This window comes from Salvia splendens, chromosome 4 (genome assembly GCF_004379255.2).
Source record: "Salvia splendens isolate huo1 chromosome 4, SspV2, whole genome shotgun sequence".
Classification (NCBI taxonomy): domain Eukaryota; kingdom Viridiplantae; phylum Streptophyta; class Magnoliopsida; order Lamiales; family Lamiaceae; genus Salvia; species Salvia splendens.
The window spans coordinates 16,844,259-16,861,434 of NC_056035.1; the positions used below are offsets into that span (position 1 = coordinate 16,844,259).

The 17,176-nt window shown below is 39.7% G+C and overlaps 4 protein-coding genes across 4 annotated transcripts; all 4 read left to right on the forward strand.

Moving 5' to 3' along the window:
• The first annotated feature begins 3,590 nt into the window (after nt 1-3,590).
• Nucleotides 3,591-6,693, forward strand: LOC121798204 (signal peptidase complex subunit 3B-like). Its single transcript, XM_042197081.1, has 6 exons — nt 3,591-3,836; nt 3,937-3,984; nt 5,497-5,559; nt 5,982-6,035; nt 6,236-6,322; nt 6,407-6,693. Exons 1-6 carry the CDS (start codon nt 3,711-3,713, stop codon nt 6,530-6,532), a joined length of 504 nt encoding a protein of 167 aa, XP_042053015.1. The 5' UTR covers nt 3,591-3,710; the 3' UTR covers nt 6,533-6,693.
• A 798-nt stretch (nt 6,694-7,491) lies between these two features.
• Nucleotides 7,492-11,050, forward strand: LOC121798897 (cation/calcium exchanger 5-like). Its single transcript, XM_042198147.1, has 2 exons — nt 7,492-8,451; nt 10,120-11,050. Exons 1-2 carry the CDS (start codon nt 7,558-7,560, stop codon nt 10,882-10,884), a joined length of 1,659 nt encoding a protein of 552 aa, XP_042054081.1. The 5' UTR covers nt 7,492-7,557; the 3' UTR covers nt 10,885-11,050.
• A 1,379-nt stretch (nt 11,051-12,429) lies between these two features.
• On the forward strand, nt 12,430-13,074 carry LOC121800734. The gene has a single exon (XM_042200243.1). The coding sequence runs from the start codon at nt 12,430-12,432 to the stop codon at nt 13,072-13,074; it is 645 nt and encodes a 214-aa protein (XP_042056177.1).
• A 1,678-nt stretch (nt 13,075-14,752) lies between these two features.
• Nucleotides 14,753-17,104, forward strand: LOC121798900. The gene is made up of 7 exons (XM_042198149.1): nt 14,753-14,951; nt 15,413-15,507; nt 16,031-16,110; nt 16,189-16,244; nt 16,327-16,439; nt 16,690-16,748; nt 16,812-17,104. The coding sequence occupies exons 1-7, from the start codon at nt 14,837-14,839 to the stop codon at nt 17,092-17,094; spliced, it is 801 nt and encodes a 266-aa protein (XP_042054083.1). The 5' UTR covers nt 14,753-14,836; the 3' UTR covers nt 17,095-17,104.
• The last annotated feature ends 72 nt before the right edge of the window (nt 17,105-17,176 follow it).

Sequence of the window (17,176 nt, forward strand, 5' to 3'; positions counted from 1 at the left end):
AGGCGGACGCTGACGTCCCTAGCGGACGAGAGGTCGTTCGCGGTTGTGAGAGGACGTCCGTCGGGACCTCCGCTATTGCGGTGACACGAAGGACGTCCTGGCGAACGTCCCATTTTTTGATTTTTTTAAAAAACTCTATATATACAGCTCGTTGAACTTCATTTCATTCGCACCACTTGTATTAACGAGTTTTTCTCTCTCTACTTTCATTTCTTGTGAAGATAAATGGAGCATGACAGCGATTCTCCCGCCACGAGCAAGTCACAAACGCCGACGTTCCCCGTTGGAGGTGGGGGGAAATGTCGGCGGAACTGCAGGGATGCCCGAGATGATGCCCGGAATGGCAGTGATGATGCCTTAAATGTCGGCGATGATGGACGGGTACTATAATATGTGCCCTTGGATGGTGCCCCAAATGCCCTGGGGGAGTGGAGGGACGATGCCCCTGATGCCCGGGGGGAGTGGAGGGATGATGATGCCCGAGGGGGGGGGGGGAGTGGAGGGATGGTGATGCCCGGGGGGAGTGGAGGGATGGTGCCCCAAATGATGCCCGTGATGGGAGGAATGATGCCTGGGATGATGAAGCTCGGTATGATGCAGGGCATGTCTGCTGTTGCGGGGGGTGGCAGAGTGGGGGTCCCCCAATCACCTGGGACAATGTGTATCGCTCCTACATGGATTTATTTTCTAGTGATTCCCAAAGTACTCCACTTGAGACTCAGCTCACCGGCATTGAGACTTTCTCTTTAGAGGAGTTGGGGATATCTCCGATCAGAGAGTCTCCCATTGAGATACCACCGGCGGTAGGGAAGTCGAAGAAGAAGGGCAAAGGGAAGGGCAAGGGCAAGGGCACTAGTGAGTCCTCGCGTGTCCTCATCGACGAGGGGAGGCGGCAGACGAGGGAGAGGAGGAGGAGGCCGGCGAGGGAAAGAGGACCGTCTGGAGCGAGGCGGAGTGCGTCGCCCTGGCAAAGGTTTGGATGAGTATAGTCGAGGATCCCTACATCGGGGCTAACCAGACTATCGACAGGATGTTGTGGCGCATTAGCCAGAACTACATCAAATTCAGCCCGACAGGTGGGAAACCTCACGGTGGAGAGCAATGCTGAAAACATCGGGAGCGGCTGAGGAGATCGCTCACCCAATTTTCCGGCATCTACGAAAACAACGTCCATATGGCAACCAACGGCATGTCCATGGAGGATGTGAAGAGTTTGTCCATGCAGTAGTTCATCGACAAGAAGAAGAAGTTCGACGTCTTCAAATATTGGGATGTCTATCTTGTGCTGCAGGATTCCGCCAAGTTTCGTGCGGGTGTTGAAACTGGCTGGCCGAAGCGGATGAAGCTCAACGCCTCCGGCTAGTACAGCAGCAGTGCCGGTTCCCACGACCTCCCCGAAGCCGCTGCCGAGATCCCGACCCCTCCATCGTTCTCCCTCCGCCGTTGCCCGATTGGGCAAAAGACCGCGATGCGGACGGCTAGGGGAAGCGCCAGCGGGTCCCACGAGGTCCAATCGACAGCTCCTAGCCAGGACAATGCCGAACTCACCCACCTCGCGCGCATGCAACACAATCATACTTTACTCGACACCATAGAAAAGTGACGGGAGACGACTGACCCCTTATACAAGGAGATGTTGAAGGGGGTCATCGACAGTATGAGGCGCGAGTTGGGTCTCGCACCCCTGCCCGGGAGTACCGGTGGGTCTGGCCAAGGGGACGTCGAGGAGTGAGGCGGGGGCCGCGTGTGTCGAAGCTTTGGGATGTTTTTTAAACTTGAACTATGTATTTTTTTTGAACTATGTGTTTTTTTATTTAATTATGTATGTTTTTTTAAAATAAAATGGTTGAGTTTTCCACGTATTCATGTCAAAATTTTAATTCCATAAAACTGCATATTGGTGAATTTGTGAATTTTGATTATTGAGATGTCCACCGGGATGTCCTTGATGATGTCCGCTATTGTGGAGTGAGATATCTCTTATAACGTGACAGTGCTGTGGGATGTCATTATAACGTGGCAGGAGGTATTTTGGGATGTCCGTCGGGACATCCGTCCCTATTGTGGATGGTGTTACTATAAACTTTGCACAATTGGATTTTAGTGTGGTTAATAGGTAACTAAAATTAAATGAAAACTGAATTGAAAATCGAACAAGTATATTTGGAAAAAAGTTGTAAATGCGATAGATATGTAGAAGGGTAGTGATAAGAAATCCAATAACCTAAAATTAAGCAATAATTTTTTTAGGAAATGTAAGAAAAAAAACACGAAATTATATTTGAGTGAGGAAGACATAAGAGCATCTACATCCATGCTCTTTCGTAAGAGCAAGGAAGTGGACCCGGATCCATTTTAATTTATTTTTTACTCTCTGCTCTTAGGCAAAAGCACAACACTCACATCCGTGTTCTTCCGCAAGAGCATGTTCAAGGGTCCCACCATTCTATTATTCAATTTAAATACTTCAATTACTAAAAACATTTCCACAATATAAAAATACATTAAAAACCTATCCCCGGTTTGGTTCGTGCCGGTTTCCGGATTTTCGGAGATTTTTAAATAGGCTTTGAATAACTTCTCCATCTCTCCCGGAGTGTACGAGGTGCGGACGTGAGGGTCACCGGCACGACCCTGAATACAAACACTACGAGGAGGAGGAGGAGCGTTGGGGTTGTCCTCCCGAGTTTGGGAGCCGGTCCCTCCCGATCTTTGTTCGGGTGCCCACCTGTATCGCCCATCAGGGGCATCTTGCTCGTCCACTGGGTAAGCCTGGTAGCCACCCGAAATTTGAGAACCTTGGGTTTGAGGAGGGGGCAAGAATTCCGTATCCAAACTAGGGAATGGTGTTGGGCCGAACCATTCGTGGTTCCATCCGCGGGAGTTGGAGGGGTGATCGCCGGAGCGGACATATTTTTGCAAGAGTGAGAATTGATGAGAGAATTTAGATGAGAATTGTGTAGTGTGGTGAGAAATTTTTTGCGTGGAAATTAGGGTATTTATAGATGAAAATGTGAATTTTAGGGAATAAAAATGAAAAATAAATTAAAAGTAGTGAGTAAACGGATATAATTTATTGGGGAGTGGGAAAATATTTTTTTTAATTTAAAAACAATTTTTAATTAATTTCAATTTTTTTAAAAAAAAGGAAAATGCCAAGGCCATGTCGTTGGCCAATCCCATCGCGCCACGTCGCCCTGCTCAGCGGCACGGACGTGCTCGATGCATCGAGCAGGGCTGTGCCGTCGGCAAGAGCACAACGGCGAGTAGGTGCTTGTCACGCCGACGGCACAGACGCCGTCCTTAGCATGGAGCACTGATGCACATGCTCTAAGAATTTACTATCATATTCATTGTAATTCACCGAAAAAAAAAATTAAAAATTAATTGCATTTTTCACTCCAGTTATAATTTTAGTACTAATAAGTTCAAAAAATCAAATCTAGTGGAATCCAAAATTCCGAGATTTCAGAACAAAATCAGAATTTATGAGAAAACCATGTCCTGTCCTAATGAAGAAAATCAAGAAAATATTAGTTATGACGCCGATAATCAGATTATTAAGTGCAATAAAAGTGTGTTAAATATAAATGTGGTAAAGTCACAACTCATAACCCCCACCACTCTCCGGCGATCAGAGTCCCCATTTTGTTCTAGATTTGCTCTTCAATTTTGTGAAGGACCGCCAAAATTTGAAGCAGAAGATCATCATGCACTCGTTCGGCTACAGAGCTAACGCTATGCTAACCTTCTCCATCACCATTCTCGCGCTAATGTGCGCCATGGCCTCTGTCTCCGACAACTTCAATTCGCCGTCGCCGACCTCCGAAGTCCAGGTTAACTTTTAATTTGGATGTTCGTGTGTTTACATTAGTTGATTGGATTCGCGTTTCTCTTTGTTTTGGCCCTGATTTTTTTTATCCGTGCGGGTTTTAGGTGTTGAATATCAATTGGTTCCAGAAGAAACCGGACGGTGATGATGAGGTAGTTCTTTCATTTCGGAGTATAGTTTTTAGATTTTTGCTAAATTTAGTAGAGATTGAAGGAATTACCTATTATCGTTCTTTAATCTTGTCTAATGCGTGGACTGATCTGTCTCTAAATGAGAAACTGACGCTCGACTTCGAAATTTAGACTTTTGTTGCTATAAAAATGTTCAGCTTTTGTCCAACAAAAAGGTCTAGCTATTTTAAGCGGATCATGCAATTGTAGTCCTATTGTCAACCTGTAATTCCACACCCAATCTCCATTTTCATGTGTTTTCTTGTCAATAATGTCAGAAAAATTAGTGGATCCTAAAGATTAATCTGGAGTAGATATTATGAAAAACCTGTTCTGAAAGTCTAGATGGATTTACCTTGAAATAAAAGGCCTGATATTCTCAACGACTCATGGATCAACCTTTTTAGACTATGAAGCTTCCCAAGAAGATGGGACTTAGTTATACATATAAGTTTCTTTATTGTAAAAATCTATCACGCTAACATGTAGATGAATGAATCCTTAATGAGTTAGTCGCCAATTTTTGCAAGGGGATAGCCATTGCTCATGTATTAGGACCAGCCTAAGTGGAAATGACTCGTCAAGTATCCTATATACTCCTATCTCACTCTTGATGGAGCAGGTTATCACTTAACTTAATATGGTGGGAGCAATTTTCTCAACAAGTCTTCTAAAACATATCAGGAATAGTACTTTTTGATACAGAAAGGCTGTCTACTATTAAATGAGACACAATAGTGCCAGTTTCCACTCCCCAATATGATATTCTACATTTTAAGCTTGTACTTTTAGGTGAAAGTTGAGAAAGCAGTTTCAGGTTGTTTTAGGTTTTTAACCTGAAAGTTTTATTTCATAAAGTGAATTATACACTATTTTACATATTACATTGACATCCAAACCATGATGCATCTTTGATATCTTAATAATTAATATTGGTATAATGGTTTACCTTGTGATGCTGAACCTGTTTTTCTTAACACAATGAATAAGATCATGATTGGTGAATGTGTGTATCCAAGCTTTGTCAATAAGACGCCAGTAATGATGCATATGCATTTCTATATAAATCAAAAGAGAACTTGATTTGGCTGCTAGTTGAGTTTTAAAGAAGGCTTACTTTGCTGCTTGGTGAATGTGTGCTCATCTTCACACTTGGCCGCTTTGTGTGGTGTTTCCTGTTCGTAACTATCATCTTAGCTCCCCCAATTCGAACATTACATCAGCCAAAATAATGGGAGTAAAAGTAGTACATTTAGGGACTTTTTATCTCTAAGACTAATTTTTTTGGCTCTCCTCTTCCAGCCATGGGCCGCCTGCCATCAGCTCCACCTCTATTTAGTGGGTTTGTGGACTTGATCAGATGATCTATAAATTGATAAACAAGTGCAATATTTGATGCCCTGTGCTTATAGAAATTAAAATTGTCTCAGTTTCTTGTTTTCATTTTGAGAAACAATTTACATTTTTGTTTAACGAGATTTCAACATCATGCAGGTTAGCCTGACTCTGAATATATCAGCAAATTTGGAGTCATTGTTTACATGGAACACAAAGCAGGTTCGTCTTTTTTAACCGTCAGCTTTGATTGACTTGTATCTTATTTTCTGTCTCCTATATATAATGAAGATTGGTTTAGCATTACCCTTTTATCATGTATTCATTTGCACAGTTCAGTTGCTATGACTTTATCTGCATAATCTCTACTATTGCTTGACTATATAGGCTATGTAAAGGTACTGGAGCATGAGGATTACCTAGACACCTCCAATTATTTTTACTTCCAACTTGTTCCCAAATTATGTTTTTGTGCATCTCTGTTCTTCATAGGTTCAGAATTTCCAAGCTAGAAAAACACAATGCCAAGTGCTAGCTCCTTAATTTAGGCACAATTTATCATAGTTTGCTACAGAATTTCCAACTACTTGTTGCTGTTAAAGTTAACTCAGAGTTTATGAACTATTCATCTTGTTTTTTTGTAGGTCTTTGTATTCTTAGCGGCTGAATATCAAACCCCCAAAAATGCGTTAAACCAGGTAAGTGGCTGCTGTTAGCTGGATTTTCCTTTGTGATCAATGTGTTTATAAAATATAGTTGTCATAGATTGATGACATTCTGAGTTACTGGTTCCAAGGGAGTGCTTGTTTCTCTCATGTCTTGGCCTTTATCGGTTATCGCGCAAGACCACACTTTTATTTCTTTACGGTGACGAGGATATGTATGTTTTCTTTTGTAGGTCTCTTTGTGGGATGGTATTATTCCTTCCAAAGAGCACGCAAAATATTGGATTCACACTACTAACAAGTATCGTTTCATTGATCAAGTGAGTTCGTCTCTTTTACTTTGGTTATTGAGGTGTTATCCTAGTTAAGATTAACCAGAGCTGGTTCCCTATTTTTTGATATAGGGAAGCAATCTACGTGGTAAAAACTTCAACTTGACATTGCATTGGCATGTTATGCCGAAGACCGGCAAGATGTTTGCTGATAAAATAGTGATGACCGGCTTCCGCTTGCCTCAGGCCTACAGATGATCAAATTTTCCATTTCTGGTTAACTTTAGCTTTTAAAGAAGGTGATGAGCAATGGAGTTAAAAGTAAAAAAAGAAGCAAATTTTGTGGATTTTTCACTACTTATAGAACTTGTAATTTAAGATTATCTTTGACCCTGAAAAGTGAAAAGGTGATTGGCTAAGTTGGTGCATGAGTTTCGCAGTAGTGTCTAAATCTACTTATAATTCTAAAACATGGAAATTTTTCTCAAAATTTGTTACCATATAATCAACAAATTTTAATTTTTAATATTTTCACAGTAGCATGTAAAAATTTTAGAAATTTTTAAAACTATGAAATATTTATATACTCTTCCTGTCCCATTAGAAATGAAACGTTTTCATTTTCGGTCTGTCCTATTAAAAATGAAACGTTTCTAAAAATAGAAACAATACTCCCTCTATCTTTTCTTCTCTCTTACTTTACTCTCTCTTCATTAACCCACAAAACAACACAACATAAAATCCCCGTGTCGAAAAGCAAATGTTGCATATTTAATGGGACGGAGGTATTCTTTATAATATAATAGTCAGAATAATAATTTGTGAGTAGATTTGTGAAATAATTTGACTTAAAATGATTAATGATTATTATAAAATTATATAATCATTACTCCTATTATTTAAATTAAGTAAACTATTATGAATATCATTAGTGTTATGGAGTATTTTTTTTTTTGAGTTTTTATGCACGTATATATACATTTTCTCTGTTTTAAAATTTGGAGTAGATATAGATTACATTTGTTAATTTTCAGCTTTCCATATGTCAAAATTTTATTAATTGGGAATACCATCTTATATTAATGAATATTTTCTGATATGAATGTACACGTGTTTGTGAGACATTGGAGATCACAGATCCGGAAACAAAACGCGTTAAATGAGAAGCAGAGTAAAAAGAAAAGAAGAATTAGTTAAAAAATTAGTGTAATCTAAAGTCAATCTACTGAAGCAAAATCACAAACACTAGAGTGCTTAAATGAGTGCACAAAATCTAGAATGGCATGGCCTTCAAATTCACTGCCGCCGCCGCGTGCCGCCGGATTTTCAACTTCACCGTGATCCCTCTCATTCTCCTCACCACCATCCTCTTCTTTCTCCTCCTCCCTCACACTTCAATTCCTTACCACCCCTCAAAACCCCAGCTATCCCCCCACAGATCTTTGCTCACACCGACCTCCAAATGCTCGCCCTCCAACACTACAGCGGCCGACGGCCTATTCAACTACTCATCTCTCAATTCATGCTTCTTTGGTGGGAATCCATTCCTCTCTGTCTCTTTCCTCCTCCTCATTCTGCTCCTGCAGTTCTACATCTTAGTGAAAACCGCCCAAGATCGCTTCTCCGTGGTGGTGACCAAGCTCGCCGCCCACCTCAAGCTCTCCCCGTCGATGGGCGCCGTGACACTGCTAGCTCTCGGCAATGGCGCTCCCGATGTGTTTGCGTCGGTGGCCGCTGTTAGAGGGGGGCAGCCTAGAACCGGGTTCGGTGCGATTCTCTCTGCTGGGACATTCGTCTCGGCTTTTGTCGTCGGCTTCGTTGCGCTCTATGCGGCGCCGTTTGCGGTCGATCCAGCTCCTTTTATTAGGGATGTGATGTTCTATTTGACTGCCTCGTTTTTTCTCTTCTATGTTTACTTGAGCGCTGAGATCTTCTTGTGGCAGGCTGTTGGTTTTGTTGCTTTTTATATATTTTTTGTTGGGATTGTGTTTTCTATGGATTCGGGGTATAATGGTCTTGCCGGAGAGAAGAGTAGGAGCTCACGGGATGATGGTGGAGAGTTGGGGTTGGTTGAGCATCGTGAAAATCAGGTGGTTGATTGTGAAGTCGGGGAGTTGATAGCTCCATATGACCTCGATAGGAGGATGAGTTTCGGGTTTTGGGAAGCCTATGACAAGGTATACTATCACAATCTGGTCTATATATTATGTCCTGCATTTGTGATTTTATGAGATGCTTGTGATAGTTTTCTATGATCATGAAATTCTGTTTTCCTTCATATTTGTGGTTAACTTTTTTCCTTGTGAACATTCTCATCAATTTCGGCTATATGATTGTCAATTTGTGATTGTCAATTTAAAGAGAACCTAATTAAAAGTTGGTACTGTTTTAGCTTTACATGAATTGTCAAACTACGCGTTATATGTTTTATCGTAGTGCATGCTTTGGGTGCACTCGCTGTTCTACATGTATGGTATTGTTAAGCTAGTATCCTCATGGCTATATTTTCTAGATCCCCTGGCAAGGCAATTAGTTATAGTTTCATAGTAATCTAACTTCCTTCTTGAGGCCATAATTTCCCATGTTCACTCATGAAATGATAAGTATCCTTTTTGGCATTTGAGTAGTCAATTGCAAATTTTCACTATTCTTTTCTTCTGTAGGCATCTGTTTGATTTGATTCTGTGATTGAGAACAGAACTGCAATGTTATATGATGCATCCATTCTGAGGAAACTGACAGTAAGACATGTATGAAGTCATGACTGCAGTTTACTGATGAAGTGTTGACTCTTTGTGCTAGGTTGCCCTAAAGTCCAGGTTATTGTACTTTAAGAAAAGATCTCAACCTTAAAGGAATTTGTAGGAAGTTTTAAGCTCTGACATTTTTTGCCCTGCATGTGCTGTTCTTTTCCTGAGAAGATATTCTATCACGTGACTGTATTAGTTACTAAAGCTGCTTACTTTTATAAGTGAACAAAGAAATGGACATTTATTTTCTGATGATCATTTTGGTTAAGATTTGATATGCATTTATCACCCAACCAATAGCTCAAGTTTCTGCTTCAGCTTCTTCATGTGATGTGTGAACAACTAATCCTGAAGCTATCTTTCTCTCATTATCTGAAGCTTTTGGTAATTTTCCTAGTCTAGAAGTTACTAGCTAGTCATCATTACATCAAGGAGTATGTTTTCGTAAGGGAGCTCTAGATCCTATTATGTTGAACAATTCTCAGATCATGTGATTATTTATAGTTATACAATCAATTTTAACAGACTGGTTCTCTTTTCCTTTGTTACTCTTGAGCCTTGATTATGAAATTCTCTGTTAAGGTATGATACAACCTCTTAAAGTTCAAATGCATAATTATACTTTGATGATGCTAGAATGGCCATATTATTTTTTGTCACCATGCTACTATTAATGGGTTTGAGAATGGGATAGTGCTGCTACAGTTCTGCTATATAAATTAAAATTAGAAAAAAAATTGCTCTAGCTTCTGAATGTTATTACACTTTCAAAGATTATCCCTTGCTAAATAATTTGATGACTATGTTCTAGACTTCTAGTTTGATTGGAAAAAACATTCACTCTCAAGAAAATATGGTAATAGAATCAAATGTATGAATGCTGATGATATCTCTAGCTAGTTTGAGTATATATTGCAGTTGGGCATTTTGAGTTCAGTGGTACACGTATTAGTAGCTAAAGCTACATAATTAAGGTTTCTGATCTTACACGCTTTGGTTCGGATTTTCGACATTTGACTTGAGGCTCTCTTTCTTTATTGTAGATTATATTGTTCGGATTTCCAATCTTTTGACTTAAGACTGTCCTTCTTGTAGATATCAAGAATATGGGAAGTTCCAGTCTCAGTACTTCTAAAACTAACTGTTCCGGAAACTTCACCATCCAAATGGAGCCGATTTTACCAATCAGCCAACATTGCTCTTTGTCCACTGGCCCTCTTATACTCATGCAAATCATTTATGTCCTTAGACCATCCCATAAAATTTCTTATTTCAAACACCCAATTTCCTCTTTGGTTAGTGGTATTATGTGGAAGCAGCTCTTTAGCTATTCTTCATTACATAGTAGAAAAAGAGCCACCCAAAAACGAGCGCATCTCTTCCGTGGTTGTTGCATTTGTCATGAGCGTGTTTTGGATATCCACGGTGGCTGGTGAGTTGCTGAACTGCCTTGCAGCACTTGGCATGCTTCTGCAGTTGCCCTCTGCACTTCTGGGATTGACTGTTCTGGCATGGGGAAATTCGATTGGGGATCTTGTTGCTGACGTGGCTGTTGCTAAAGCTGGGCAACCAGCAATGGCTATGGCGGGGTGCTTTGCGGGGCCTATGTTCAACATGCTTTTTGGGCTGGGAACAGGTTTAGTGATACAGACTGCAAATGTTTACCCAAAAGCGTATAAGCTTCATTTTCACACGAGTATAGTGATTGCATTTGTGTTCTTGATACTGAGCTTGATGGGATCTTTGTTGGTGGTAACGTGGAACCGATTTCGAGTTCCTAGATTCTGGGGATTCTGCCTTGTTGGCCTTTACCTTATTTTCATGATGGTAAGCCTACTCATTGCAGCCTTCTCTTTCTAAAATTTTGGGAAAAGAATCAATGGTTGCTTCACGTATATGCTCGAGATAAACATGAAAATGCCAGGAGTTGTATTTTAGCTTAGTGCCTATTCATCTTTATCTATGTGTGTGTGAATCTTATTAGAAAAGTAGAGCTATCTTTAATCCTACAATTGGTCGACTCTAAGTTGCATTTTTTTTCCCGCAAATTTGATGATCACAATCATAATAACTAATGCACCAGATATGATAAAATGAAAATGCTAGCGTATTTTACATGTTAGCGATGCTATCAAATGATGCACTGTGAAACATTGGTCCTCTATATAGCTATGTATGTTAAATATGTGTACAGTTTTTTCGAGGATGAATGGCAGATTTGGAGCAATAGCAACGGAAGGAGTTAGCTAACTACACGGCGTGCATAATGAGTGCCTACACTACGCATGCCGTGCATTACCTATTGATGCCCCCTTGACTGCCGATTTCACATGCTAGTACTTACTTGAAAAAAGCATCTTACATTAAAAAAAAAATACTCCCTCCATCTCACAAATTTTATCACATTTTGATTGGGCATGAGTTTTAAAAAAATGTAATGTAAAGTAAGTTGAAAGAGTTAGCGGAGACTGAGTCCTACTTTTATATATTAGTTTTATTATAAAATGTGAGTGAATTAGTTAGTGCACTATGAGATCTACTATTAAAAATGTTAAAAAGTGAAATGTGACAAATTTTGTGGGATAGATGAAAATAAAAAAATTTGACAAAATTTAAGGGACGAAGGCAAAAAAACAAACTAAAAAAACAAAGATAAAAACCTAGAAGATAATGACTCAAGCGTCGTCGTCGGAATCCAGACCCAATTTTCTCTTCATCTTGCTTATTGTTTTCCAGATGTCCATCTTAAGCTGATCGCCTGTTTCTTCTCGATATAGCTTCCATCGTCGGAACTTTGCGGAGAGTTGTCAGAATTCATTTTCGAGAGAGAGGAAAGAAGTATAGAGTGAGAAGGGGTGAAAGTAAAGAATGTGGTATGTAGGTATATAGAGGGTTAAAAGTAATTAAAAATATAAATAAATAAAATAAAAATTAGTACATGATAGTGTCGATCATCGGTCCTATCACCACAATGAGAGTTCATCGATTGACCCTATGGGATAGGCCATGCCGATGAAACGGCCAATTGGGGGAGGGCCGTTGATTTGCCCCTCTTCGGGGCAGACCATGGGCTCGGTTGATCGGCCCCCATTGCTAATGCTATCATAATTTGTGTGTTCATTGCGATTTTAGTGGCTATTGTTGTCCTAATTTTATTGTGTTGTTTTTATTGTCTCGTTCTAATTGGAAAGCAGCCCATCGCATTCAAAATCCATATCCACATTTCACACTTGAAAGAGGGTGAAGGCGGGCCCAATTTCCAACATGTAAACCACTCCGCATAAAATACTTGGTGAAAAAACTCGCAAAATTCGAGTCCTCTAAAAATTACTACCAATTTTCCGAAATTTTCAAAAAAGTCTTTGGCAAATGTAACAACGGTCGCAAAGAGCAGCCGCTGCAACTATGCAGACATCTCTCCGTCTCCTCTCCGATCCCCATTTTCTCCATCACTCCGTCAAAATTCCTTCCAACCACTCTAAATTGAATTATCCGATCCATCGCAATCGCATTTTTGCCACGCGGAAAACCGCAATTGTATGCGCTGTAAACAGGAGAAACAGGTATGGCATGATCACGAAATCCGGCAAGCTAATGCTGGAATCGGCCTACATCATCGCGTCGCAGCTCCGGATTCTGCCGGAGCCCGTCGATTCAATTCTGAGAGAATTCGGAGCGGGAAACGGAGGGCGGAACGGGTTCTGGAGCGGCTTCGGACGGGGCGGGTCTGACGGTTGGAGAAGGAGGAGGAAGACGAGATTGGGATTGGTGGGCATTTTGGTAATTCTCGGGGCGGTGGGACTGTGGTGGATTGTAGGCAAGGAATTGGCATTCGATTCTGATGCCTTCTTTGGGGGTTTAGGGTTAGTGCTTTTTGGGCTTTCTGTGGAAGGGTGGAGAAGAGGGGCTAGGGATTGGATTCTTGGGTTTTGCTGCTGTGCTGTTTTAGTGGGGTTGGTCTCCACTAAGGCCGATTTTCCTGTGTGGTTGAAGAATTTTGGGAGCTTGAAGAAGGTCCCCAAAAGAAGAAGAAAAGGAAGAGTATTTTGAGGGATTTATTGATAATTGAGATGATTTTTGGGCAATGTGCAAATGCTATGTCTTCTTTTGTCGTTGTGTGTTATGCTGTTCATGCTTCAAGTTTTGGAGGTCTATAGTGATTATACAAGTTTGATGGTTAGTTATGGTTGATGATTTCTTTGAATTGATATTGTGTCCAAACACTAGTATTCCTTAAAGCTAAATATATTCTAAATGAGTTTCACAAGTATTTTCTTATGATAAACATTGTAGTGATTTACTTAAGGCGCAATTCATCACTTTTAGCTCATATGAAGCTAGCAATCTGTGTTTACTATTTCTGTTTCTGGGTCAAAGAAACTGAGGGTGAAGCTATTTAAGAGAGGGTCTGCCCCATTTTGCAGCAGTGTGCAAGAAGAAAATAAGACCTTTTGGGACTGCTTATGCGAATTTGGCTATATTTGGCGTCGACATGTCTATTTGATTTCTTAAAAATCTTTGAAGCATTTTATTGAATTATAAGTTTGTAAGTGTTTTCATCAGAATCAGAGTGTTGGAAGATGGAATACCCTTGTTTGATTCCAAACCAGTATGTCGTTACGTACACACACACGACACACGCACATGTTTGTTTGGATACATTTCTACTTGATACAGCCATTGAAGAATAGCACTGACGCAGGACAGATTATAGTGGGGAAGAACTGGAAAATTGCCGGAACAGAGGCACGATGATATATTGAAAAACGGCGGAAAATTGAGAGTTGGTGTGGTTATGATTATGAATGGAGAACATGTTGCATTCTGTGACCGAAGAAGCTTTTTGTAGATCTCTGTGGCATGTCTGTTTTAGGCTAGGTGACTCTAGTTTTAGTTGGATCTTGTTCCATGCAATATACTTTTTGTGTAGTAATAATATGTCTTAGCTATATATATGGTGAAATTCATATGAAGAAAGTATTTTTCTTGCGAATGGCTATTACTACTCCAATTACTTGAGTTGACATTGGCTCTGCGCAATGCATTATGTATATGAGCTGCTTCTTTCTTAGTTTTGAGGTTGGTATGAGTATATTTCTGAAATAAGCGCGAGCACCATCCTCTCTGATGTGGCTGTACACCTTCACACACACGGTCGAGATTGATCTCGATTGTAGTCTCAGCTTCAACATGAGCAATGCCTTGACAGCTATGTATTCCGGTGGAAAGCACGCTTGTGATAGCACAGAGCCTCTGGATGAGGTTCTGTGGAAAGGCACTCATGAGAGGATGTTGCTGTTCAGTTCAGATGCAGATGCAGATGCAATGATTGTAAAAATACACATCTTGCTGTGGTCGAGGTTTGGGCAGACCTAAATAGAATATGATTTTGAACTGCAAAGGTCTTGAGGTATGAAGAAACGGTGATGTGCTGGACGGACTGATCATTCATCAAGGATTCAATTATTGTTATGAAAAAAGATCCCTTTATGCTCAGAACATATTTCCAAGTACATAATTTTTTGAACTTGTCATATCATGTCAAGGAAACTAACATAACATTTGGGTTGGATTTTTGCATCCTACTACTATCCTCTATTGGTAATGATTTGAAAAAGAATACAAGGAAAATAGATTGATTTTAATAAAAAATTATAAATTTTTGATATTCAAATCAAATTTCAAATTTATGAAATTAAGAATTAATCTAAATTAATGTAATCTGATGGTGAGCCAGCCACACCGGTTTTATTCGGATTGAAATAAACTTCCCTCTTACCGACTCCCGCTCCCGATCGAACAGTGATGTGAGATGGCTGAAGAAGAAAGATTGACTGGTTCCTCTTCCGGCCCGAGCCCGAGCCCGGACCCGTGCCCTATTTGCCTCTCCCCAACAACTCAAGAATCCTATTTGGATCAGTGTTTCCGTACGCCTCCCTGCTATTTGTTATTATTCCTCAATTTATTCAATTTTTATTTTTCTTCCACTCATTTTTTTCACATTCGTTTTCTTTGTTCCTTTTCATATTCTCGAGTTTTATTCCCATGGTTGATTTGCAATTACTTTCTGATTGTTCTTCTTGAATTGAGCCCTCCCTATGAGCTGCTCGTGACACAATTCGATCAAATTATTCTCCGTATTATTATTTTTTAATTGGAAGAAGTGATGATTCGATTTTTAGGAATGGAAAATAGAAAGAAGCCAACAAGGAATTTGAAATTCAGAAGCATTTACAATCTCTCATAGTTCTTGCAAGACGCTGTCTGCTGTCTAAACCTTTAGTTTAAGCTGTCTTCATAAATATGCTGCTTTGAGACTTTATCTACAATGAAGAAGATATACTGTTGTTTTCAATTATCCATTGATGTTTAAGCTAAACTGTTTCAGATAAATTTTGCTATCACTGCATAGTTAAATGGATCAATATAGTTGCACGTGTGCAATCTTGTACATCTTCAACAATGACTTGTCCTCTGTGCAAGGTAAGCTTTATATTTTGGTTTCAATGTAGTACTATTTCAACATTAGATAATGGTATTAGTTGATCAAGGATATTAATTTATATTCTATGTACATTTTCTGATGTGATTGTCTTTAAATCGTGTGAAAGTTTCTGTAACAAATTTCATCACCCTTGATACTTTGTGTTCACTTCTATGGAACTGAAATCCTATTTGATGCAACAGTCTTTTTAGCAAATCTTAATCGGGATAGCAAGGTAAAACTACTGATGCTGCGTAGTTAAACAATAGTTTTGCTTTCCAGCTTGTCGATATTTTTGCCTAGGTCAAGGAGTTTATTAAGTTTATAGGAGTATGTATCTTTCATAAGGTTCTCTTTAGTTTGTGATATCAAATGCCTGAATATGGCAGTAAGAAAAGATTGAGACAAACTGCCAACTATATGTATTTGTTTACAGTTAGCCATGGCAATTTATAGCTACTGTATTCCTCTCCGGGTCTGTTTTTTTTGCCTTATACTATATTCCTTTATATGTTACTTCAGAGAGAGAATTTCTCCATTATTTGTGGATATGATGGAATTTCTTATCAACGGCATTATGTTGGCAAGAGTTTGGAAAATAGGTATGGTGGAATTGGTTTAGTTTGAGGCTATATCTTTGAGATCTGCAAATTATTCAATTGTTTATTCTGGTTTCACAGTGAATTCTTTTCAGAAGCTCACAGATATAGGCTGAAATGCTACTACACTGACTCAGGTTCTTTTTTTTTAATAATTCAATTGCTCTATTGAATCTGGTAAATTAGCCATTGAGAACAAACCCGGGTTATGTGGTGCAGGTGATATTGCTGAAAAATTACAGGTTTCACTTTACTGGAAGTTTCGTAAGTATCTACGGCAAAATCATTACCTGGCTGACTGGTTAAGGAGGGAAATTCAGGCTGTAATGCAGGTACAATCTTATATCATCCATATCTTCTCTTGATAACTGAATTGAGTATAATTCACCACTCTAATTGATTTGAGTAGTTGGAATTAAAATTTGTAGGAGCTTAACTGATGAATTAATAAAGAAAATAAAGATTGTAGACTGTTTGGAACTGAAAAGGAACATGGATTTATGCTTCCTAGTTAGTTTTTAGGTTCCCTAGTTACTGCTGCTGTTATCCGTTCCTTGAGAGAGTATACATCTCCATATGCAGGAGGAGGATACCGACATTATCATGCATCACGTACTTGGTGTCATCGACTCATTAAGAAGGTATTGTGCATCTTAATTTCTCAAGGTGATTTGCAGGATGATTCCCATCGTTGATTGTTGCAGGGATTGGTCGAAAAAGACAAGCATCACAGCTGAAAAGGCACGAGAAGAGTTTAGAGTAGCAGTTTCGGATGCGGTGAGGCCATTTTTGACAGGGAGAACAGAGAGATTTGTAGAAGAGTTAGAAGTGTTTGTAGCATCAGGGCTCAACATGGATGCTTTTGATCAAGTGTACATTAAGCATTTAGGTTGGGAAGAGAGTGAGAAGAAGGAAACTCGTCAACCTACTACACCTGCTGTGCCCTACTTGTACATCTTTGATGAAGATGAAGCTGAAGATAGATGATTATCCTTTATGCTCTTGTTAAAGGAGTTTCAACTTTGGCGGAAATCACTTTGGTTATCAGTTACTACATGAAAGCAGATGT

Excerpts from the sequence above, each read along its gene's own strand:
- LOC121798204 (XM_042197081.1), top strand. The coding sequence starts at position 3,711 with ATGCACTCGTTCGGCTACAGAGCTAACGCTATGCTAACCTTCTCCATC. Across the intron at positions 3,837-3,936 it reads CGCCGACCTCCGAAGTCCAG|GTGTTGAATATCAATTGGTT; the intron begins GTTAACTTTTAA and ends TGCGGGTTTTAG. Across the intron at positions 5,560-5,981 it reads TTACATGGAACACAAAGCAG|GTCTTTGTATTCTTAGCGGC; the intron begins GTTCGTCTTTTT and ends GTTTTTTTGTAG.
- LOC121798897 (XM_042198147.1), top strand. The coding sequence starts at position 7,558 with ATGGCCTTCAAATTCACTGCCGCCGCCGCGTGCCGCCGGATTTTCAAC. Across the intron at positions 8,452-10,119 it reads TTTGGGAAGCCTATGACAAG|ATATCAAGAATATGGGAAGT; the intron begins GTATACTATCAC and ends TCCTTCTTGTAG.
- LOC121800734 (XM_042200243.1), top strand. The coding sequence starts at position 12,430 with ATGCAGACATCTCTCCGTCTCCTCTCCGATCCCCATTTTCTCCATCAC.
- LOC121798900 (XM_042198149.1), top strand. The coding sequence starts at position 14,837 with ATGGCTGAAGAAGAAAGATTGACTGGTTCCTCTTCCGGCCCGAGCCCG. Across the intron at positions 14,952-15,412 it reads CTATTTGGATCAGTGTTTCC|ATAAATTTTGCTATCACTGC; the intron begins GTACGCCTCCCT and ends AAACTGTTTCAG. Across the intron at positions 16,749-16,811 it reads GTCATCGACTCATTAAGAAG|GGATTGGTCGAAAAAGACAA; the intron begins GTATTGTGCATC and ends TGATTGTTGCAG.